The following is a 25084-nucleotide window of genomic DNA, read 5'->3' on the forward strand; positions in this document are numbered from 1 at the left end:
ATTTAGAAAGACGGTACTGGCAATCCTACATGCAAGGCAGCAAAGGAGACACAGATGTAAAGAACAGGCTTTTGGACTCAGTGGGAGAAGGCAAGGGTGGGATGATTTGAGACAACAGCATTGAAATATGTACATTACAATACGGAAAAGGGATGGCCAGTGAAAGTTCAATGCACAAAGCAGGGCACCCAAAGCCTGTGCTCTGAGACAACCCTGAGAGGGGTGGGGTGGGGTGGGGTGGGGTGGGGTTGGGCTGGGGAGTGGAGGGAACTGTTACAGGGAGGTTTAAAAGCTTTAAACTCTAAGCACCTACGTCACTCCAGATTAGCCTGAAACTACTTTCACAAGAGAAAAAGATATCTCCCCCACCTCTCTACGAGGTTAAGCTCCTGAGCTCCCTAAATCACTCTCAGCTACGATGCAGTCCCTGGGAAGCGAGGGCCCCAGAACGAGACGACCGGGGCGAACGCTCGCACGGTCCCACAATGCCCCGCTCGCGCCACCGTGAGGGCGGAGAGAAAAGACGGCTGCCGGTGTAGGGAATCCGACGCGAGCTCCGAGAAGTGCGCGTGCGCACTGACCCCGGCGGACCCTAGCAACCAGAGCAGTGACAGTAGCAACCGCCGGAATGGTAAGTACCCTCTAGGCCTCGCAGCCAAAGCTGCAAGTAGATTGGAAGTGAAAAAGGGTAACTGTGGAGGGTTGACGGTGGGGGACATCCTCGAACACCGGAAGAGAGCAAGTAGCGGATGCCTGCTCGGTGGATTCAGAGGCCTGGGGCGAAAGAGAAGCCCTGCCATTGGGTTGTCTGGGGGTGAGGGCGGCCCGGGCAGAGAAAAGGCAGGGCAAAGAGCAGAAAATTCTCGAAAAAGAGCGGATTAGAGTGGGACAAGTGATGGAAGGGAGAGTGTGAATAAGGATATCTTTTTAATATAAGCAATTTACCCTCCCACCCCCAAGCGAGATGGAGGGTGGGGTTGATTAGGAGAGATTGTGTGTAACACTGGTTGCTGCAATGTTTATAAACCTGTGATGTCACCATGTTCCACTCTGAACGACTCTCAGTTCAGTTGTTAGTAAACATTGTAAAACCCTCTCTGATAGAACATATTAGGATAGTGTTTCTCAAATTTAAGTATGCATAAGTATGATTTTGGACTAAAGTGAAGTGCTGATTATGAATTTTTAACATAAGTGGGGTTCTTCAGAAATGTGCATTTCAAGTGACTAAAATTAGAGAGCTCCTCCTGACACTTTGAGAAATATTGCTGTCTTAGGCTTGAAATCTGTCGGTGGTGTATCCAATCAAATCTCTTTATGAAGTAATGATTTTACCTAGTGATGTTCATTTCCTACTTAAAGTGAGCACTGTCTTGCTTACATGCTTGGTAGATTCAACTAGTAGTTTAAGTTGGTTGGCTAAAGACCCAACCAAAGCTATTTAGCAAGGTATGTGATTGTCCTGCCTAATGGAAATATTTACTGTTGTTCAGTTGCTAAATCGTGTCCTACTTTTTGCAGTCCCATGGATTGCAGCAGGCCAGACTTCCCTGTCCTTCACTTTCTCCAGAGTTTGCTCAAACTCATGTCTATTGAGTCCATGAGGCTCTCTGTCTTATCCTCTGCCATCTATTTTTCCTTTTGTCTTCAATCTTTCCCAGCAACAGGGTCTTTTCCAATGCAAAATATTTATAAAGAATAAGTTTAATTTTCTGCTATTGAAGTGAGCAGAAATTGAACCCTGGAAATTCAAATGATGAGGAAAACATGCCTGCCCTCAGCCACCAGGTTAAATTCTACTCTTAAAAGTAGTTTCCCTTCTACATTTCTTACTATATTCCACAACCATTTAGCTGAAAAAAAAAAAAAGGAAAGTTTAAAAATTCTGGAACATAGATTTATATTCAGGTGAAGAAATAACTGGCCCTAAATAATTCTGAAAGTAGGAACCGTAAAAATTATTGAAAATCTTCAAATAGAGAATCGGAATTCGTAGTTAAGTGAAGCTCGCTGAAGCTGCAAGCTTGTAGTTTTGGGGCCCTCTATAAATACTGTCCCACATAGTTTTTTATTTAAGAAAATTAGCTTCTAGTGTCTTAAAAATGATCATATTTTACACCAAAATGCAGATTTTTGGCTTCTCTGAAAAATCCAAAATACCATATTTTACTATCAGACACATCTTTTTTCATATTTTTGTATTACTGAAATATGATGGTGTGATATAATTGGCAGCATATTTTCTTTCCTGATGGTATATAAAGTAAGGGTGTTACTTTCAATTAACAAGAGTTTTCATATTTGAAGAAATGTGATATTAGGGTAACCCTGGTCCCAAGTCCCACCTGCCAGTGGTTTTCTAGAACCGAATAGTGGTTATCCTCTTTGCATGGCCAGCTTTACCCATTAATGATGTCCACTGGTTATTTAGGTATTTCAGGTTTTAACTCCTGCTACCTATAGGGGAACTAGTCATTTTATAGACCAATTTATGGATAACTTGATTGCTTCCAACTTGAAAGTGTTCCTATAAGTGTCTTTTTTTGGATCCATCCATGGATTTCTCTATGGGCTTCCCTGGTGGCTCAGAGGTTAAAGCGTCTGCCTGCAATGCAGGAGACCTAGGTTCGATCCCTAGGTCAAGAAGATTTCCTGGAGAAGGAAATGGCAACCCACTCCAGTATTCTTGCCTGGAGAATCCCATAGACGGAGGAGCCTGGTGGGCTACAGTCCATGGGGTTGCAAAGAGTCGGACACGACTGAGCAACTTCACTTTCACTTTTCTTTAGTGACTCAGTGGTACAGAATCCGCTGGCCAAAGAAGGAGACATGGGTTTGATCCTTGGGTTGGGAAGATCCCCTGGAGAAGGAAATGGCAATCCACTCCAGTATTCTTGCCTGGGAAATCCCAGGTACAGAGGAGCCTGGCAGGCTACAGTCCATGAGGTTGTAAAGAGTCGGACATGACTTAATGACTAAAGCAACAACAAGGATTTCCCAGGAAAATATACCCAGGAGTGAGATTGTGGGATCATAGGGTCTCTGCATACTTAATTTCCCTAGGCATTGTCAGATTGGGTTCCAGAACAGCTATACTATTTCTTACTACCTTCAGTGATGCATAAAAGTTTCTATTTCTCTACATTCTCACCAATTTTCTGACTTTTGCCTATATGAGGATGTATTTTAGTATCCCATTGTTTTACTGCATTTCTCTGATTTTTAGTGAGTTCAAATATCTCATTGTTAGTCATCATCTGGATTTCAGTTTATGTAAATTTTCTGTATATATTTTTTGCCAACTTTTCCCTTTTTTTAATTTGTTTTTTAAATTTCCGTAGTTCCTTGTATATTCTAGATATTAGTCTTTCGTTGGTTTTATTTTGAAAATATCTCTCAATTTTTCTAACTTGTCAACAGTGTCCTGCATTTGCTGTATTCTAGTATTTATTAGTTTATTCTATTGCATTTTCTACACAGATGATCATCTACACATAGTTTTATTTTTTAGTGTAATATTGATAAAGATCTTTTGTACCATGTTAAACAGTGGCAATGATAGGAGATAGGCATCCTTGATGTGTCTGGGATCTTAAAGAGAATACTTTTTTCTTTTCTATTGAAGTATAGTTGATTTACAATGTTGTGTTGTTTTCTGGTATATAGCAAAGTGATTCAGTTACACGTGTATATATATATATATATATATATATATATATATATATTCTTTTTCATATTCTTTTCCATTATAGTTTATTTCAAGACATTGAATATAGTTCCCTGTCCTAAACAGGGACCTTGTTGTTTATCTATTTTATAAATAGTATGTATATGCTGCTCCTAAATTCCTAATTTATCTCTCCTCCATTTTTTCCCTTTGGTAACCGTAAGTTTGTTTTCTATGTCATGAGTCTACCTTTGTTTTGTAAATAAGTTAGTTTGTAAATTTTTTTTTAGGTTCCACATATAAGTGATATCATATGATATTTGTCTTTCTCTGTCTGGCTTACTTCACTCAGTATGATAATCTCTGGGTCCATCCATATTGCTGCAAGTGGCATTATTTCATTCTTTCATGGCCGAGTTGTATTCCATTGTACATATGTATATACCACATCTTTATCCATTCATCTGTCAATGGACATTTAGCCATGTCTTGGCTATTGTAGAATAGTGCTTCAGTGAACACTGGAATGCATGTATCTTTCCAAACTATGGTTTTCTCCAGATATATGCCCAGGAGTAGGGCTGCTGGATCATATAGTAGTTCACTTTCTTGTTTTTTTAAGAACATTCCATTTTCTGTACTGGCTGCACCAATTTACAGTCCCACCAAAAGGGCAGGAGTGTTCTCTTTTCTCCACACCCTTGCCAACATTTATTATTTGTGGACTTAAATTAAAAAAATTTTTTTGTTGAAGTATTGTTGATGGTTTTGAAATTATGGTGCTGGAGAAGACTCTTAAGAGTCCCTTGCACTTTGAGGACATCAAATCAGTCAATCCTAAAGGAAATCAACCCTGAATATTCATTGGAAGGACTGTTGCTGAAGCTCCAATACTCTGGCCACCTAATATGAAGAGCCACCTCATTGGAAAAGACCCTAACGCTGGGAAAGATTGAAGGCAAAACAAGCTCCAAGAGATAGTGGATGACAGAGGAGCCAAGCATGCTGCAGTCTGGGGTCACAAAGAGTCAGACACAACTTAGCAACTGAGTAACAATGTCAACAACAACAACATAGCTGATTTACAGTGTTGTGTTAGTTTCAGGAGACAGCAAAGTGAATCAGTATAGACTTTTCAATGATGGCTGTTCTGACCCATGTGAGGTGATAGCTGTTTGTAGTTTTGATTTGCATTTCTCTAATAATTAGTGATGTTGAAAATCCTTCACGTGCCTATTGGCCATCTGTATGTCTTCTTTGGAGAAATGTCTGTTTAGGTTTTCTGCTCATTTTTTTCAGTGGGTTGTTTGTTTGTTTTTTACCATACCATGCAGCATGTGGGATCCTGTTTCCCAATTAGAAATTTAACCTATGCCCCCTGTAGTGGAAGCATGGAGTTTTAACCGCTGGACCACCAGGGAAGTCCTTGAATTTTTGTTGTTGTTGTTGTTACTGACTTATATGAGCTGTTTGTATACTTTGGAAATTAAGCCCTTCATCAGTCACATCATTTACAAATAATTTCTTCCAACCCACAGGTTGTTTTGTTTATGGTGGTTTTGCTGTGCAAAACTTTTGAGTTTCGTTAGGTCCCATTTGTTTGTTTTTGTTTTTATTTCTTTTACCTTTTGTGCCTACGTTGTCTTCTAGGAGTTTGAGGATACTTTGTTACCTTCCCAATTTGGCTCACCTTGACCACCTTATTTAAAATAAATATCCACCATACACATATACACACATCCTGATACTCTTTACCGAGCTCAGCTTTTTCTTTTTCCTTAGTAATTATCACCTTCTAATATGCTATATGACTTATCTATTTATTTATTATATCAGTTACCATCGGTCTCCTAGCAATAGATGTAGATTCCCGTAAGGCAGGAATCTTTGTTCTGTTCATTGATATATCTGAAGCAAGTGGAAGAATGCTTGGTATATAGGAGGTAATCAGTGAATATTTGCTCAAATTAATGAATTTATTATTCAAGCTGGTATTGGTTAGAGCTTTTTGATATATGCATGAATGCATGCTAAGTTGCTTCAGTCGTGTCCGACTCTCCACGACCTATGGACTGTAGCCTGCTAGGCTCCTCTGTCCATGGGATTCTCCAGGCAAAAATACTGGAGTGGGTTGCCATTTCCTTCTCCGTTTTGATATATAGCTTTTATCAAATAAGGAATTTTGCTTTAACCCTTAGTTAAAAGCTTTTAATATCTGAGGTAGAACTTTATCAAATGCTCTTTCTGCACTTACTGAAGTAAATGTAATTTCCCACTTTTAATCCATTAATAAATGGATTACATTTGTAATAGATTTTTCTGTTGTTAAACAATCTATATGCCCCTGGCATAAGCCATTTTTGATCATGATCATTATACACCATTGGCTTTGGAAATCTAATATTGTGCATCTAAGATTTTTCAAATCTGTTTTGAGAAGTAAAGAGGGCCCCTTATCTAGTTATAGCATCAAGATTATTCTAGTCTCATAAAATAAGTTGGCAGCTTTCCTTCTTTTTTTTTCCTGGTTTCTGAAACAACTTGCATAACAAGGAATATCTGCTCCTTGAAAGGTTGGTAGAACTTATTTGCAGTTTATCTAGATTTGGGGCTTTAGGGGAAATTTTCAAATAGTTATTGATCTATTCATATTTTCTGATTCTTCTTGTGAGTTTTGGCATTTTTGTTTTTTTCTAGAAATGTATACTTTGGGTTTTCAAAATTATAATATTTTATTTTAAAAATCTCTGTGGTATCTGTGTCATCTCTCCTTATTTATTCTGTATTTTTAATTTGTATATCTCTCTGTTTTGCTCAGTCAGGCTTGCCAGAAACTTAAGAATTAGCGTTTAGTTTTGTTCGTCTTTTTTCTTCTCAGTCTGTTTTTCATTGATTTCTTCCTTTCTGTTTCCTTCTGCCTTCATGATGTACTTTTCCAAATATTTTTAATGCTTAATTTATTTTTTTTCTATCTCTTGCTTTCTCTTATTTTTAAAAATTTATTTTATTCAAATATAGTTGATTTGCAATGTTGTGTTTACTCCTGCTAAACAGCAAAGTGATTCAGTTATATATATATATATATATATGTTCCTTTTCATATTATTTTCCATTATGGTTTATCACAGAATATTGAATATAGTTCCCTGTTCTCTTATTTTTAACTTAATGTATTTTAAGCATAAGTTTCCTTTTAAGTGTTCTATTCCTCCAATTTTTACATTCTTTGTCTTTAATTTTATTATTTTACTTAAATTAATAGTTTATTTTTAACTTGTGTTATTTATTAGTGCATCTTTACTTCAGAGACATAATTCCTTTTATTATTGTTTAGGATTCTCTCTTTTATAAAATAACCTCCAGCAAAGATTCAAAGGATGTTCTTCCTTTTCTTAGCTTTTAAGATTTTAATATCATATTAAATTGAATCTAAGATACTATTGATTATAAGGTGCAACATTATTTTATCTTCTTCTAAGAAAGAAAAGTAATGATTCATGTTGTTGTACACCAGGAACCAACACAACCTTGTAAAGCAATTATCTTCCAATTAAAAAATTAAAAATAAGAAAAATAAGAAGTTGGAATTAAACTGTGACATAATTTCCTATCACGTAGAAATTTTATTTTGTATTTATTGATAGAGTTATTTTAAACGTATTTACGCATATAGATTCTTATCATGTGTTATCCTTTGATAAACATACAAATGAATATATATGGTATGTATATTAAATAAGATGGTTAATATTTTTTCTGAATCTTCATCAGTGCTACCTGGCTACAGCAATTATAAATTTTTCCTGGTTGTAAGATGTATCCAGACTTCAAAGATATTAAAATGTAAAGGAAGATATAAATCTTAGAATAATGAAATAAGATATATTTTAATATCAGTGTTGACAGCTCTGTTTTTTGTAAACCATGTGAGAGTAAAGGATAATACATGGTACATCATGATTTCCTTAATTTCTCTGAGAGGTATTTAAGTATTTCTTATTTTAGGAAATTAAAACATTCTCTTTTCATATAAAGTCTCAAAAAAAGAAATCTTTTTAATGGTAGATGCCAGGGCTAATGATTGTTGCATGAAAATTGAGCCAACAAATCACACCAATAAAGATAACCTTGTTTTTTCTTCTCTTTTTAAGGCGAAAGCAACAACAATCAAAGAAGCCCTAGCCAGATGGGTGAGTTTATGAGTTCTTACTTCCAGAAACCATATTAGGATAAGTTTTGGACAGTTATTTAAATCTGATCATTCAATACAAGGGATCTTTTGGTATTGAAAGTGTTTCGTTATCTTGATGGTGTTAGTGGATACATGAGCCTACACAGGTGATAAAATTATATAGACCTCAATACACACATGCAAACATATTCACACTCACATGTACAAATGAGTATAAGTAAAATTGGAAAAATCTGATTAAAGTTAGTGGATTGTATCAATATCAATATCTTGGTTGTGATACTATAATTTTAAAAAATGTTACCATTAGGGGAAACTGGGCAAAGTGTATAAAGACTCTCTCTGTATTATTTCTTATAACTGCACATGACTCTTCAAATATCTCAATAAAAATTTCAGTTAAAAAGTCTGACCATTGGAAAATTTAAATCTGGAAAGGCTAATTGTCTGTTACTGTGATAGCTGGAATCTCCATGTTCTTTTTCAACTTTATCGTTATTAAACCACATATCATTTTTAGGTGATAGAGTGATATGTGCTGTTGATGATCTAGGTTTTAGATAAATGATGATTTTAATCTCTTGGAGGTTAGAACAGAGACAGTCAGTGTGAACAAATGAAAATCATGCATAGACAAATGAAAAAACCTCAAATAAAAATTCGAAAATGATACTCAACATGACTGATCGTCAGAGAAATGCATATCAAAACCCCAAAGAGATATCACCTTACACCTGTTAAAATGGCTGTCATCAAAAATATGAGAGAAGAGTGTTGGTGAGGAAATGGAGAAAAGGGAACCCTTTTGCACTTTGGTGGGAATGTAAGTTGGCATAGTGTTATGGTGGAGAGGTTAATATAAACACTGTGGAGATTCCTCAAAAATTAAAAGTAGAACTACCATAAAATCCAGGAGTCGTACTTCTGGATATATATCTGAAGGAAGTGAAATCACTATCTCAAAGAGTGATTATCCCCAGGTTCATTGCAGCATTATTCAGAATAGCCAAGACATGAAAACAACCTAAATGGCTATCAGTGGATGAATGGACAAAGAAAATGTGTATTTGTATACAATGGAATATTACTCAGCCATAAAAAGAAGAAAGTCCTGCCATTTGTGACAACATGGAAGGACCTTGAATGCATTATGCTAAATGATGTAGTCAGATAGGTAAAGACAATTTGAGGTTTTTTCATTTGTGATCTCACTTATATGTGAAATCTAAAAAAGCCAACTCATAGAAACAGATTATAATGGTGGTTACCAAAGTTGAGGAATGGAGGAAATGAGGAAAAGTTGGTCAAAGGGTAGAAGCTTCCAGTTATAAGATCAATAAGTTCTGGGAATCTGTATATAGCATAGTTAATGATACTGTATTATATACTCCAAAGTTGCTAAGAGAGTAATCCTAAATGTTCTCAACACATCGAAATTTATTGTATGAGGTGCTGGATGTGTTAACCTTATTCTGGTAATCATCTTGTAATATGTACATATATCAAAGTATCACATTGCATACCTTAAACATAAATAATGTTATATGTCAATTATATCTCAATAAATCTATAAAAAGTAGTGATAATTTTGTACTGTATAGAAATATTGAATCACTTTGTTGTACACCAGAAACTAACATAGCACTGTAAGTCAATTATGTTTCAACAAACAGACAAATTCATAGAAAAAGACACTAGATTTGCAGTAACCAGAGGCAAGGGGTAGGGGTAAGGGAAATTGGATGAAGATAGTCAATAGATACAAGCTTCCAGTTACAAGATAAGTACGTACTAGAGATGCAGTGTACAAAATGATTAAATAATTAACATCAGTCCCATCGCGTCATGGCAAATAGATGAGGGAAAGTGGAAACAGTGACAGATTTTATTTTCTTGGGCTCCAAAATCACTTCAGATGGTGATTGTAACCTTGAAATTAAAAGACGCTTGCTCCTTGGAAGAAAAGCTATGACAAACCCAGACAGAGTATTAAAAAGTGGAGACATCACTTTGCCAACAAAGGTCCATATAGTCAAATCTATGGTTTTTACAGTAGTCATGTATGGATGTGAGAGTTGGACCATAAAGAAGGCTGAATACCAAAGAATTGTTGCTTTTGAATTGTGGTGCTGAAGAAGATGCTTGAGAATCCCTTGGACCGCAAGGAGATCAAACCAGTCAGTCCTACAGGAAATCAACCTTCCTATTCATTGGAAGGACTGATGCTGAAGCTGAAGCTCCAATACTTTGGCCACCTGATGTGAAGAGCTGACTCACTGGAAAAGACCCTGATGCTGGGAAAGATTGAGGGCAAGAGGAGAAGAGGGCGACACAGGATGAGATCGTTGGATGGCATCACTGATTCAATGGACATGAATTTTGAGCAAACTCCAGGAGATGATGAAGGACAGGGAAGCCTGGCAAGCTGTAGTCCATGGGGTGGCAAAGAGTTGGACAGAACTTAGCAACTGAAGAACAACGACACAGCTGTATGTTATATACGAAAGTTAAGAGAGTTAAGTCCCAAGAGTTTTCATCACAGGGAGAAAAATTTTATTTCTTTTATTTTGTATCTGCTTGAGATGATGGATGTTCACTAAACTTACTGTGGTCATCATTTCATGATTATGAAAGTCAAATCAGTATGTTGTATGTCTTAAATTTATTCAGTGCTGTATATCAGTTATATTTGGAAAAACACACAAGATATGTTTTTTAAAAGCACATAGTAATGTTAGGAAATGGCATTGTAAAATGCATTAAATTTAAACAAATATTTTGAATATAAAATTCTATAAAGTTTGAATGGTTGTATTTCAGCATTATGGATAGAATTTCCAGAGAGTATAGAGATGGCTCCTCAATTTCTATCCCCAATGATAGCTTATTTGACTGTATTATCAGTTTTTTGTATAATAATGTATCTTTGCTTTTGTAGCTGGGCTTTAAATAAAAAGTCTTTCAAGAAACTTGGTGTCTATGGAAAACAGACAAAGTGGCTAGGATAATGAAATATTTGAATTCTTGTTTTTAGTGCTTATAAGTTTCTTTATACCCTAATTGCAATTTAAAAATTCCTTTTCTGTTTAGCTAGTGAAAAATCTGTTTTGTTTCATTAAAAAAGTATAGAGTAGGCTTAGTATTCAATACAGTTTCCTTGAAGCAGATTTTAGGATAACATAATAATATTTATATTAACAAGTGGTTAGTGACACTTGGTTTATAATAACAAGTAGTTGGCTATTTGGTTTGGTTTGTACATTTTATTTATAGATTATATTATGGCCATAAGTCTTTAAGATTATTTGAAGATATCATGCTCATTCTTACTCTCATTAACACAACATTTATTAAAGATGTCAGTCTCCCATCTCCTAACCTATGGCCCACAAAAAAATACCGAGTGGATGTGTATTAGATGTCTTTCAACTGATTATATATTTTCTATTATTGATGTGTTATGATTTGATTTTTTTTTAAAGCCTTTTTTGTGTCTTATATCACACTAGTTATAGAAAACATGAGTTTGAGCACGCTCCGGGAGATAGTGAAGAACAGGGAAGCCTGGAGTGCTGCAGTCCATGGGGTCACAAAGGGTTAGACACAACTTAGCGACTAAACAACAACAATAGAAAACATAGGAAAGCCAAAAAAATGGTCCCTGAGCTGCAGTATCTTCTTGTTTTGTTGGAGAGATAGAACTAAGTACTGAGGTACTTAGGAAACATTATTAGGCAGCATATCCTGGTAATTAAAATTTAAATTGTATTAGGTACTGAAATTAAACTGTAACATAGAATTTAGTAGTAAATTATTGTAGAACAAATCAATTTGACCTTAGCTTTGTCATAAAGAGAATATCTTCCCAAATTCTTGGTATTTGGTAGTTGTAACTCAGACTGAATTGAATATAGGAACGGAAAGATAAGATGACAAAAACAGCTCATCTTATAGATCTAAATCTGATACTTAAGTTTGTTTAGGGACAAGGAATCCTTCCCAGGAAAATGTTTTTTTGTGTGTGTTTTATTTTTGTTTATTAATTGGTAGACTCTTAGATTTTAAAAACTATAGAAATAAAAGTTATTTTCTTTCCTCTTTTCCGCTTGGCTGAGACCTGACAGGGAATTATCTGAATCAGCCATATAAAAGCTAGTTATCAGGTTCAGTAAGTAAGTGTTGTCAATAAGTATACTGTCAAGAATGTACAGAATTACTGAATTTTAATAGCTATTTTGAAATAAATATTGAAAAGCCTTGAGAAAATCTGGCCTTTTTAGTTCCACATTATAATCTGGGATTATTTTCTTCCACATTAACTTTTTATTATAGGAAGAGAAAACCAGCCAGAAGCCATCTGAAGCCAGAGAGATAAAGCTGTATGCCCAGATTCCCCCTATAGAGAAGATGGATGCATCCTTGTCCACGCTTTCTAATTGCGAGTAAGTGCTTCTCTTTTTTCATCCTTTCTAGTATTGCTGTTAAGTTTCCCTTCCTTTTCTAAATATACAGACTAAAAATATTTATTTATTTTCTTGGTTTTCGTTTCTCTTCCTCCCTCCCTTCCTTCTCCCTGTGATTCTCCCTTTGGCAAGGCCAAATATTAAAGATTGTTGGTTTATAGGGTCGTTAATAGAGTAACCCTAAACTATCCTGTATCGCATTTTTGGGGGGATGGTTTTTTGTTTTGATCGTGCCGGGTCTTTGCTGCTGGCACGGACTCTTGGCTGCAACACAGAGGCTTCTCGAGTTTGGGTGTTCAGGCTTAGTTGCCCGGTGGTTCTTAGTTCCCCGACCAGGGATTGCACCCGTGTCCCCTGCATTAGAAGGTGAATTCTTTACACAAATTTCCTGTCTCTTAGGAGAAGCTAAATAACACCATAAAACTATTTCTGTCATAAACCTAGTAGTTTCTCTTGTAAAATTATCCATCAAAGTCAATACTATACTTACTCAGAAGCATAGAAGTAACTGCTTTTGAAAAATTTCTCAAATTATGAAAATACATTGTAAAACATCTAGAAAATATTAAAAACACAAAGAAAAGGAAATATCAACCAAAATTGTACCAGTTTTTGAGTACCAGGCTTAGCATTTTTAAAAATTTCATTTTATTACTATTATTATTGGTTGCTCCACACAGCATGTAAGATCTTAGTTCCCTCACCAGAGACTGAATCCATGCAATGGACGCATGAAGTCTTAACTACTGGACCACTAGGGAAGTCCTAGCATTCTCATGTAGAGCCTTCTAATTTTTTTTTTCTCATTGGCACTAAGTTACACTTACTTATAATCCTGTTTTCCCAAGACTTTAAGTATCAGATCTATGTTTATTATTTTAACTGACTTCCTGAATATTCTGCATACTTTTTAGCAGGGTTCTGTGACTAATTTGAGGCAATTATACCATGACACCTGTGTTATGTGTTATAACCATGACACCATGGTTATGCTCTTAAGCTGCAATGTCTTATCAGGGCTATAGAATGTTATAGAATCACTTGTTATAGAATATTGGAAAATCCTATATTTTCCTAAGTGTGGTTCCCTGACTACCTACATAAGAACTTCCTTGTGCAGCAGATAAGCCCCACTTCAAATTTATAGAAAAAGAATCTACTGATGAAACTAGGTATCTGGATTTACAGTAAGCAATCTGAATGACTCTTAAGCATGTATTTGTGAACGCATGCATTAGACTAATGTCTATCTTTGGAATTAAAGGGAAAAGCAAACAATTTAGTTGTTGTATGCAGCTTGTCCTTTGTGATGAGAACACAGTGTATTACATAAAAATCCACCTTAAATGTGTTTTTGGCTTCAAAATCATGATTTCAAAGAGCATTATTTCAAAGTGGTCAAATATCTTTTTATCAAACCTTGAGACGGTTCTATACCTCATACCAAAGTACCCTAGAAACTGCTTAAGAGTCATCCTGTTCATATTTTTGCTGACAATCTTTGGGCAGGTTGCCTATACAACAACTACAGAATTATTCCCCAACTGTATTCCCGCTTTTCCACTCCATTTTTCACTTTCATTGGTAATTCTTGGGAGTGGGGAATGACTAGAAAATACACACATATGACCAATAATTTACAGTGTACAGTAATTGCTTTTACTGTTTTAAGCAAAAAAAAAAAAAAAAGAATAATTCCTCTTCAAATCAAATCAGAAGGATAAGATCACATGTTCTAGGGTCAGTTTTGGGGGGTTTTAAATTTGGATATGCTACTTTCTGGCTGTGCAATAGTAGGCAAATTACTTAACATCTTTGTGTCTCAATTTCCTCACTTATAAAATATGATTACTAATATGTAGCTCTTAGGATCATTCTGATGGTTAAAATAGTTAATACATGTAAAGTATTTAGAAGAATACCAGGCACATATGAAGCATTCAATAAATTAGCTTTTATTATATCTTTGCATGAAGTTTACTAAGATATTAAACATTTTTGTCAAGAGAAGATTAATATTGTATAATTATGCTCCCTTTAAAATTTTGTTTTTATATGATTAAAGTGTATATAGGGAAAAATATAGAATATATATATAAACTGGTAAAAGTATTTATCTCTGGGGGAATGTCTAGGGTGGTTAGGATTACATTGACTTTTTGTAATATACATATCATGGACATTTTCCAAAGTTGTATGTATGGCCCGATCTTGTTTGTTTTAGTGGCAACATAGTATTTTGTTATTTGTATTCCTCAGCTGATGGGTGTTTATAAATTTTTTTCCCATTTTTTTGCTATTATAATAATATAGTAAATAGTTTAATTCATATATATTTGGCATTAGTATTTCTATAGGATATGTTCCTATAAATGAATTACTGGGTCAAAGAAAATATGCATTAAAAAAATTTAATAGAAAACACCAAATTGTCCACAAAAAAGTTTTTTTAATTTTATACAGTGAATGTTTACTAACTTTTGTAATCAGGGAAACAGTATGACGATTTCAAAATAAAAGAATATGTGCCATGTCTGAGAGGGGAAAAAAGGATTCAATGTGAAAAGGAAATGTCTGAGAGAACTTGAAGAATAATTTCTATTATACTATTAACTTTCTTTCTTATTAATTCAAGTATTCTTTTTTTTTTCTCCTTTAGGAAGCTTTCACTGTCTACAAACTGTATTGAAAAAATTGCAAACCTGAATGGCTTAAGTAAGTGATCCATAGTAACAGATGGTTCTAGAATTTTTTTAGTTATTTGGAATAAACATTCCAGAGACACTGCATAATCCTAGAAGCTGGCACCTGTTTCAACCACAGTAATTGTCAGATGATAGAAAGAATGTATAAACTATGTGTCTTGTTTGACTATCCAAAGAAAATTAGAGATAACATGAAACCTGAATAGTTTAAGGACATTTTAAAGCTTGTAGAGTTAGAATTGAAATATCTGAACTAGAAAATCAATTTTTTTTAATCTGTTTTTGTCCAGATTTCTCTTGTATTTCATACTTATTGTATCTAAAATTTTGTTTGTTTTTCCTATGCGCCTTATCTTTTTTAATGGCATTAACTCCTTCCCAGTTGTCAAGGTTCCTTATGCAAGTTGCCTCTGGGCTGCAAACATTTTGTGGCTTAAAGCTTCAGAAATTTATTCCCTCACAATTCTAGAGGCCAGAAGTCTGAAATCAGTTTCACTGGGCCAATATCAGTGTTTTAAGAGGGCCATGGTTTCTCTGGAGGCTTTAAGGGAGAATCTTTTCCTTGCCTGTTCTGGGTTCTAATGACTGCTGCATTCCTTGGCTTGTGACTGTGTCACTCCAGTCTCTGCCTCTGTGATCATATTTCCTCCTACTGTTTTGTCTCTGTCATATCTTTTTCTGTCACCCTCTTATAAGGACATACATGATTGCATTTAGGAAACACTTAGATAATCAAGGATATTTTCCCCATCTTAAGATTCCTAACTTACTCTTAGCTGCAAAATATTTTTTCCCATATATGGTAACATTCACATCCAGGGATTAAGATGTAGGTATCTTTTGGTGAGCCATCATTTGTCTTATAATATTTCCCCTTTATTTCCCTCAAGCCCTACGTCCAGGTTTATCACTGAGTCCTGTTAAATTTATTCTTTGAAAGAGCTCTCAAATAATTTCTTGTGTTTCCATTTCCAGGAGCTACAGCTTTAATTTAGACCCTCATCATTTCCCCCTTAGGTCATCTTTTTCAAACGTTTTTTACCACTTCCCACAATATGAAGTACAGTTGAATTAATAACTCAGTACATATGTTCATAGGGCTTCCCAGGTGGCTCAGTGATAAAGAATCCATCTGCCAATGCAGGAGATGTGACTTTAATCCCTGGGTTGAAAAGATCCACTGAAAGAGAAAATGGCAACCCCCTCCAGTATTGGTTGGAAAATCCCATGGACAGAGGAGCCTGACAGGCTACAGTCCATGGAGTAGCAAAGAGTCAGACACAACTTAGTGACTGTGCACGCACACACATGATTATACGTATCAAATATACACATACTCATATGAACTGGATTAAAATTTGTAAAACTGTATTTGCCCTTATAGCATAGGTTCCATTATTAAAAAATTTTAGTGTGATTTCATGGTTTTTTAAATGTTTGTCACAATCCACTAAGGTTTTTTCTGTTTGTTTTATTGGAGTATAGTTGATTCACAATGTTATGTTACTCTCAGGTGTACAGCAAAGTGATTCAGTTATACATGTGCATATAGTCATTCTTTTTTAGGTTCTTTTCTCATGTAGGTTATCACAGGATATTGAGTAGATTTTCCTGTTATTAATATATGGTAGGTCCTGGCAACTCACTCCAGTGTTCTTGCCTAGAGAACCCCAGGGACGAGGGAGCCTGGTGGGCTGCCATCTATGGGGTCGCACAGAGTCGGACGCGACTGAAGTGACTTAGCAGCAGCAGCAGCAGGTCCTTGCTGACAACCCATTAAGTTGATTTCACACGATCCATAGTGTGAAAAAACACTGCCTTACAACTTATGTGATAGCCACCCAATTGATCTCCTTATCTCCTATCTTTCTGCTCTTCAGTTGACCTTCAGCACTGACACCAGAGTTTTCTTTGTGAAAATATTGTTCTATTTATCATTCCTCCAGGCCACAGACCTTTAATGACTCCCCTTTGCCTAGTAAAGACCAAATGCCTTAAGGTTGCATTCAGAGTCATTTAAAAGCTTATAACATCCTCTTTATACCCAAATATGTCATTCTTTTTTATGACTTTGTACACTTGTTAATGAGGAACTAAGAAGCCTCTTGATGAAAGTGAAAGTGGAGAGTGAAAAATTGGCTTAAATCTCAACATTCAGAAAACTAAGATCATGGCATCTGGTCCTATCTCTTCATGGCAAATAGGTGGGGAAACAGTGGAAACAGTGGCAGACTTTATTTTGGGGGGCTCCAGAATCACTGCAGATGGTGATTGCAGGCATGAAGTTAAAAGACGCTTACTCCTTGGAAGGAAAGTTATGAACAACCTAGACAGCATATTCAAAAGCAGAGACATTACTTTGCGACTAAGGTCCATCTAGTCAAGGCTATGGTTTTTCCAGTGGTCATGTATGGATGTGAGAGTTGGACTGTGAAGAAAGCTGAGCACTGAAGAATTGATGGTTTTGAACTGTGGTGTTGGAGAAGACTCTTGAGAGTCCCTTGGACTGCAAGGAGTTCCAACCAGTCCATTCTAAAGGAGATCAGTCCTGTGTGTTCTTTGGAAGGAATGATGCTAAAGCCGAAACTCCAATACTTTGGCCACCTCTTGCAAAGAGTTGACTCATTGGAAAAGACTGATGCTGGGAAGGATTGGGGGCAGGAGGAGAAGGGGACGACAGAGGATGAGATGGCTGGATGGCATCACCAACTCAATGGACACGAGTTTGGGTAAACTCTGGGAGTTGGTGATGGACAGGGAAGCCTGGCATGCTGCAATTCATGGGGTCACAAAGAGTAGGACACAACTGAGCAACTGAACTGAACTGAACTGAACACTTGTTAATGCAGTGGTTTTCATTGAGAACAGCCCCTTCCTGTAACAGGAAAACCCTACAAGAAACAAAATTAACATTAAGAATGCAACGTTTAAATGTTATTTAGAGGAAGATCTCTAAAGACTGCTCTGATTTCCATCATCATAATTACTCTTTCTTGGAAACACTTATAACAGTATACCTTGGATTATAATCCAGAAAGTGAAGAGGAACTGAAGAGCCTCTTGATGAAGGTGAAAGAGGAGAGTGAAAAAGCTGGCTTGAAACTCAGCATTCAAAAAACAAAGATCATGGCATCTGGTCCTATCACTTCATGTCAAACAGATGGGGTAAATGTGGAAACAGTGTCAGATTTCATTTTCTTGGGCTCCAGTATCAATGTGGACAGTGACTGCAGCCATGAAATTAAAAGACACTTGCTCCTTGAAAAAAAGCTATGACAAACCCAGACAGTGTATTAAAAAGCAGACACATCACTTTGCCGACAAAGATCAATATAGTCAAAGCTATGATTTTTGCAGGAGTCATGTATGGATGTGAGAGTTGAACCATAAAGAAGACTGAGTGCCAAAGAATTGATGCTTTCTAACTGTGGTGTTGGAGAAGACTCTTGAGAATCCCTTGGACTGCAAGGAGATCAAACCAGTCAGTCCTAAAGGAAATCAAGCCTGAATATTCATTGGAAGGACTGGTGCTGAAGCTGAAGCTCCAGTACTTTGGCCACCTAATGCATAGAACTGACTCATTGGAAAAGACCCTGATGCTGGGAAGGATTGAGGACAGAAGGAGAAGGGGTTGACAGAGGATGAGATGGTTGGATGCCATCACAACTCAATGGACATGAGCAGACTCAGGGAGATAGTAAAGGACAGGAAAGCCTTGCATGCGGCAGTTCGTGGGCCTCAAAGAGTCAGACACAACTTAACAACTGAACAACAGCTTCATATATTTATTTTGAATATTAAATGAGTCAGTGTGTATAAAGTGCTTAGAATAGTGCCTGGTGCATATAAATGCTCAGGAAATAGTAGCTGTTATTATAGTTAGGAATATGTTCTGTCTCTTTAGATAATGAGCCCCTTAGGGCAAGCACCATATTTTATTAATCTTTTAATCTTCTATTCCTAATCTCCGTTTCCCCCTGCCCCTGCCTAATACCTTACTCAAAGTTGCATTCAGTATTTATATAGTGCTGGAGAGGAAGTGTTTACTATTAGAGTTGTATTTAAAATGATTCAGTCTATTTCAGTTTTCACTGACTCGTTAAACAATTTGAGATATTTCATTTTCTTCTCTTTTGGTTTCTTTGTCATTGAAATAACTTGCTTACATGAGGCTAAATTCACAACATTTATCAGTATGAACAACATGCATTTCTTTTGTAAAAACATGACTGTGACATATGAAATTGGGTAAACTTCTATAAAGGGCTGGTAACTCGTGTTCTCTTTAATCACTTCGTAGTGACTCTCAGGAAAATCACGTTAAAAAGAGTTCTAGAAATTCAGTGGGAAAGAGTACCTTGATCAATTAGTGACATCTAATGTAGACATGGAAAGAGAGAGGATAGGCATTTGTATCATGTATTTGCTATACTAGACACATCTCATTTTAGTTCTGCTTGTAACAAATGGTATTTCCGCAGTCTACAGAGAATACACTTTGTCTGTGACTATGAAGCAAAATGAAGCCAACTGATCCATATAAAATACTGAATATATGACTCTAGCTTGCCTCCTACACCTTTCCTTTCATGAGCACTGTGTCTTACCTACTATGCTAATATGAGAAGATCTGAAATAAACAAGTATTGCTATTTAACAGGGGGATTTTAAGGCAGATTAACCCTAACAGCTGTGACAAGAAAAAAGTATGATATGAGTATGTTCAAACTGTGGCTAAAAAGCTGTACAAAATAAATAATACTCTCATTTAAAGATTAAAAAGTAAATATTATTGTTAAAACAGTATACTCCTTCAGTTTACTAAATAAACATAACTTTATGATAATGTTTTGATTTTCCTCAAGACCTAAAAAGTGTTTTCCATATAGTGGTGTTTTACTTATGCAGCATATTAAAATATGGAAAATATGTAATTGTGTAATGTTAGAACAGTTAATCTATTAACTTTGATATCATAATTTATCTCCCTGGATAGCAATAAATAATATCCTTTTAGCCCTCTCATTGCCATTTCATGTACATTTTTTAAAGAGTTGTATATATTAAGCTAGATATTATCTTTGAAAGATCTGCATGTATCTGTTACCTCTGATCTGAGGTCATTTCTCAGTTCTTATCTTAGTTGACCTAAAGTGCATCTTGACATGATGATTTCTTTTTCTTTGCAGCAATTTCTTTATTGGGTTTCTAGGATACTGTACCCTTTCGATTTCCTCCTGCCTTTCTGGCTGTTTCCTCCCAGTCTCATGTCCTCAAATTTTTTAATGTTGGGGTATCCCTGGCCTCAGTTCTTGGATCTTTTTTCTGTCTTTACCTACTCCACATTCTCATCCAGTTCATGGCTTTACCATCTGTATGCTGATGGTTCCCATATTTATAGCTCAAGTCCATATATCTCCTCTGAACTCCAGACTTACACATTCAGTTGCCCGACATTTCCATTGAATGTCTACTGGACATTTCACGCTTAACAGGTTCAAAACTGAGTCCTGCTATCCTTCCCCAGCCTTTGTTAACCCAGCTTCTTGTGTGTCTGTATCAGGCAGTGACAACTGCATTCTTCTAGCTGCTCAGGCCAAATTCCTTGGTAATTTCGTGACTCTTCTGTCATATCCCCTATAAGGCCTTTTTTTTTTTTTTTTTTCTAATTTCATCTCCTATAGCTCTCCTCTGATTCTCTCAGCTAGGTTGTATTTTGTGAATACTTCTGCTATGGCCCTGCTTTGAGGCCTTTGCAGCTGAAGTTCCCTCCGCATGTTTTTCCTCCAGATAGCCTCATGTCTAGCTGCTTCATTTCCTCTGAATCTTTACTTCGAAGTCACCTTCTATCTAACATGTTGGATGCTTCTACCCCCTGCTGTTTCATTCTTTTTGCCTGCTTTTCTTTATGCTTTACACTTGTCACTATCTAACACACTTAATTGTTTTGCTTACTGTCTGCCAGAAATTAGCTCCATGACAGCAGGAATTTAAATCTGTGCTATTCACTATTATATTGCAAGCACTTATAGGTATGCCTGGCACATAGTAGATGCTCAATAATTATGTATTGAATGAATAACTTTTTGAATAAGGTTTTTATTCTGCATTAAATAGAAAAAGATAGTGTTTTCCATATTAAGCTTTAAAGAATAATTGATTATGTGATTTTCTTATACATTTAATTTCTACATATTTATAAGTATATTAGTTTGCTAGGGCTGCCATAACAAATCCCACAGACTGGATGACTTACACAATAGAAATTTATTTTCTCGTAGTTGTACAGGTTAAAGTCCAAAATCAAGGTGTAGGTACAATTGATTTCTTCTGAAGCCTCTCTCCTTGGCTTGCGTATAGCCATCCCTTTGTCTTTGTTTCTGTGTTCTAATCTCCTCTCTTATAAGCGCACCAGTCATATTGGATTTTACCTAAAATGTCATCTTACTTTAATTGCCTCTTTAAAGGTTCTGTCAACAAACAGAGTCACATTCTGAGGTACTGGGGCTTAGGACCTCAACATATGGATTTGTAGGGGACAATTCAGCCTATAACATGGGGTTTTATTTCAACTATTTTACAAGAATTAGATTGCTTTTAAAATATTAATACCTTGTTCTGAAAACTAAATGTTTCTCATAATTTGAAAATTTTATTAAATTAAATAAATTGAAACCAAAGCTTGTATAACTATAAATGCCTGATACCTATACACACATACATCATTTATTGTGTACTTACTATGGATTAGGCATTATGCTGAATATTTTAGACAATTATCTCATTTAGTCCTTATATTCCTATAAGATAGAGCCTATACTTCCTCATTTTACATAAAAGAAAACTGAGATTCTGAGAGCTTTGGTTACTTCCTTGGAGAGCTTGGATTGGATTTTGTTCTTAACCATCGAATTATGGATGTTATAGAACAGTGTTGTCCAATAAAATTCTCTGTATTGTCCCAATATAGTTCCAACTAGCCATTTATAGCTATTAAGCTCTTGAAATGTGGTTAATGTGACTGAGAAACTGAATTTATATATAATTTTAATTAAATTAATGCAGTCCTATGACTTTATGGCAAATAGATGGGTAAAAAGTGGATAGAGTGTCAGATTTCATTTTCTTGGGCTCCAAAAGCAATGTAGATGGTGGATGCAGTCATGAAATTAAAAGACACTTGTTTTGGGGAAGAAAAGCTATGACAAACCTAGACAGTGTATCAAAAAGCAGAGACATCACTTTGCTGACAAAGAGCCATATAGTCAAAGCCATGGTTTTTACAGTAGTCATGTATGGATGTGAGAGTTGGACCATAAAGAAGGCTGAGCACCAAAAAATTGATGCTTTTGAACTGTGGTGCTGGAGAAGACTCTTGAGAGTCACTTGGACAGCAAGGAGATCAAACCAGTCAATCCTAAAGGAAATCAACCCTGAATATTCATTGGAAGGACTAATGCTGAGGCTGAAGCTCCAATACTTTGACTACCTGATGCAAAGAGCCGACTCATCGGAAAAGACCCTGATTCTGGGAACGATTGAGGGCAAAAGAAGAGAGCGACACAGGATGAGATGGTTGGATGGCATCACTGACTCAATGGACATGAGTTTGAGCAAACTCAGGGAGATAGTGAAGGACAGGGAAGCCTGGAGTGCTGCAGTTCATGGGGTTGCAAAGAGTCAGACTCGACTTAGCGACTAAATAACAATGTGGTTAGTAACTACCATATTGGATAGCAAAGTTATAAAAGTTTAAGTTGTGAAAATTAAATGTATAACTTATGCATAAGTAATCACAGTAGATTTTTAGGACAGAAGTGAGATTGCATGTTTTACTAGAAATCTTTTAATTTTGAAAAATAATATGTGTACATGGTGTTATGCAAATAAGTTCAGAAGAAGCTAAATTAAAAATACCTTCCTCTGCCCATAGACTGACTCTCAGTTCCTCCCCCAAACCAACCACTGTTTCTACTTTTTTTCTTCCAGAAATAACCTTATAGATAGACAAAAGAAACATCCTTTTAAAAAACACAAATAGACTTCTTTTTAAACCAAATTACAATCTAATTATTCTAAAAAATAAAACAAAAGATTTTTAAAATGCTAATTTACTTGATTTCGCTTCTTATCTTTTGTGGAGTGAGGTGGGGATTATACATGAGAATGTTTCTATTTTCTAGTATAAGTCCTCATACTATAAGAGATTTGAAATATATATGCTCCCAAATTTAAAGTTCAAATCTTCTTTACTCTTATTTTATCTGTGTAATATTTCTTACTAGCCAGTAATTTAAAACCATGCATTTCAAATAGCTAAACATTTAAAATTTAATATTGATGTGATGTGCAGTTGTAGAGTTTACCTTAGTGATGGGTCAATGTTATTTCCTACTTGATTACCACTTTTTATTAGTACAGCCTTTCTTATTATATAAGAATATTTACTATATAAATGTATTAAAGCTTTATTATATTAGATTTATAACAATTGTGTGATATGATTCTAATAAAGCAAAATTGCTTTCTTTCCTCTACAGAAAACTTAAGAATATTGTCTTTAGGAAGAAACAACATAAAGAACTTAAATGGACTGGTAGGTTGTTATTTACTACTTAAAGAAGCATACACTCTTTTTCTTGAGTATATAAGTAATACTTGTCTGTTGCAGAAACTTTTCAAAATAGAAAAGCAAATATAAAAAGTACCTATATAAAAAAATACCTATATAAAGAAGACGTGGCACATGTATGCAATGAAATAATATTCAGCTGTAAAAAAGAACGAATTTGAGTCAGTTCTAGTGAGGTGGATGAGCCTGGAGCCTGTTATATAGAGTGAAGTAAGTCAGAGAAAACCAAATTTAGAATATTAATATATATATGGAATCTAGAAAAATGGTATTAATGAACCTATTTGCAGGGAAGGAATGGAGATGCAGATGTAGGGAATGGACTTGTAGACACAGTGAGAGAAAGAGAGTGAGATGAATGGAGAAAGTAGCATCAGCATATACACACTGTCATGTGTAAAATGTGTAGCTGATAAGAAGTTGCTGTATAACACAGGGAGCCCAGCCTGGTGCTCTGTGATGACCTCAAGGGGTGGGATGGGGAAAGGGGAGGGAGGCTCAATAGGGGAGGGATATATGTATAATTATGGCTGATTTGCATTGCTGTGTGGCAGAAACCAACAGAACATTGTAAAAATTTTAAAAAAAGGAAAGAAAAATTACTCTTTGTAAACGGGTATTCAGAGGTGAATCGAAGAGTTCTGTGCTGTTCACTTTCAGCGAACAACAGACTTCATCTATTCAGTCTTTAAAAGGAAGCATCACCCAGCAAGCTAACTTCCAAAGAACAGCTTTGAAACTGCTCCTATTTGCAAGCACTGAGATTATTGACAGTAAAACAGAAATCCTGTGGGCTGGTTTAAAAAAAAAAGTACCCATAAACCACTGCTAACATTTTGATTGACATCTTTCTTGCCTTTTTTTTCTTTGCTTTGGTGAGAATGTAGAAAGTGAAATCATACTATACATTTTGTTTTCCATCTCTCTTTTTTTTTTTTTACTTAATATACAAAGATAATGTTTCCATGTCATTCATTCATTCAGCAAATCCATACAGTATATTTCCTGAATGCCTTTTAGCCAGGTACTGTTCTAAGCACTAGAGATACAGCAGAATATAAAACAAAGCCCTTGTTCTCATTGAACTTACATTGTAGTGGAGGGAGACAGACTAGAAAATAATATATAATAATATATCAAGTGGTGGTGAATGCAGTGAAGAAAAACAGGGCATATAAGAGAACGTGGATTGATGGGAAGTCCTCTCTGAAAGTGAGAATGTAGGCTTATAGAGCTGACCGAGGGACCAGCACTCCGGACTGGAGAGGGAGAGCCAGTGCAGGTGTCCTGAAACTGAAGCTGCTTGGTTACTTGAGTGAGAGCAAAAACATTTAATGAGGAACTGCTCTCATTGAGGCTGACGCAGCTAAGAACCCGCACTCATAGGACATGAAACGATTTTAGATTTTTTTCTCAAGTGGCTTG

At 35.7% G+C, this 25084-nt stretch overlaps 1 protein-coding gene across 1 annotated transcript in view; it reads left to right on the top strand.

Annotated features, from left to right (window-relative positions):
- Nucleotides 1–316: 316 nt before the first annotated feature.
- Nucleotides 317–25084, top strand: part of DNAL1 (dynein axonemal light chain 1) — a 38783-nt gene continuing 14015 nt past the window's right edge. The window contains exons 1-5 of the mRNA XM_069597025.1: nucleotides 317–631; nucleotides 7819–7857; nucleotides 12192–12301; nucleotides 14982–15037; nucleotides 23568–23623. Of these exons, the coding sequence (XP_069453126.1) occupies nucleotides 629–631; nucleotides 7819–7857; nucleotides 12192–12301; nucleotides 14982–15037; nucleotides 23568–23623 (264 nt within the window). The 5' untranslated portion in view covers nucleotides 317–628. The remainder of the gene's footprint in view (nucleotides 632–7818; nucleotides 7858–12191; nucleotides 12302–14981; nucleotides 15038–23567; nucleotides 23624–25084) is intronic.

This window comes from Ovis canadensis, chromosome 7, assembly GCF_042477335.2.
Source record: "Ovis canadensis isolate MfBH-ARS-UI-01 breed Bighorn chromosome 7, ARS-UI_OviCan_v2, whole genome shotgun sequence".
Lineage (NCBI taxonomy): Eukaryota > Metazoa > Chordata > Mammalia > Artiodactyla > Bovidae > Ovis > Ovis canadensis.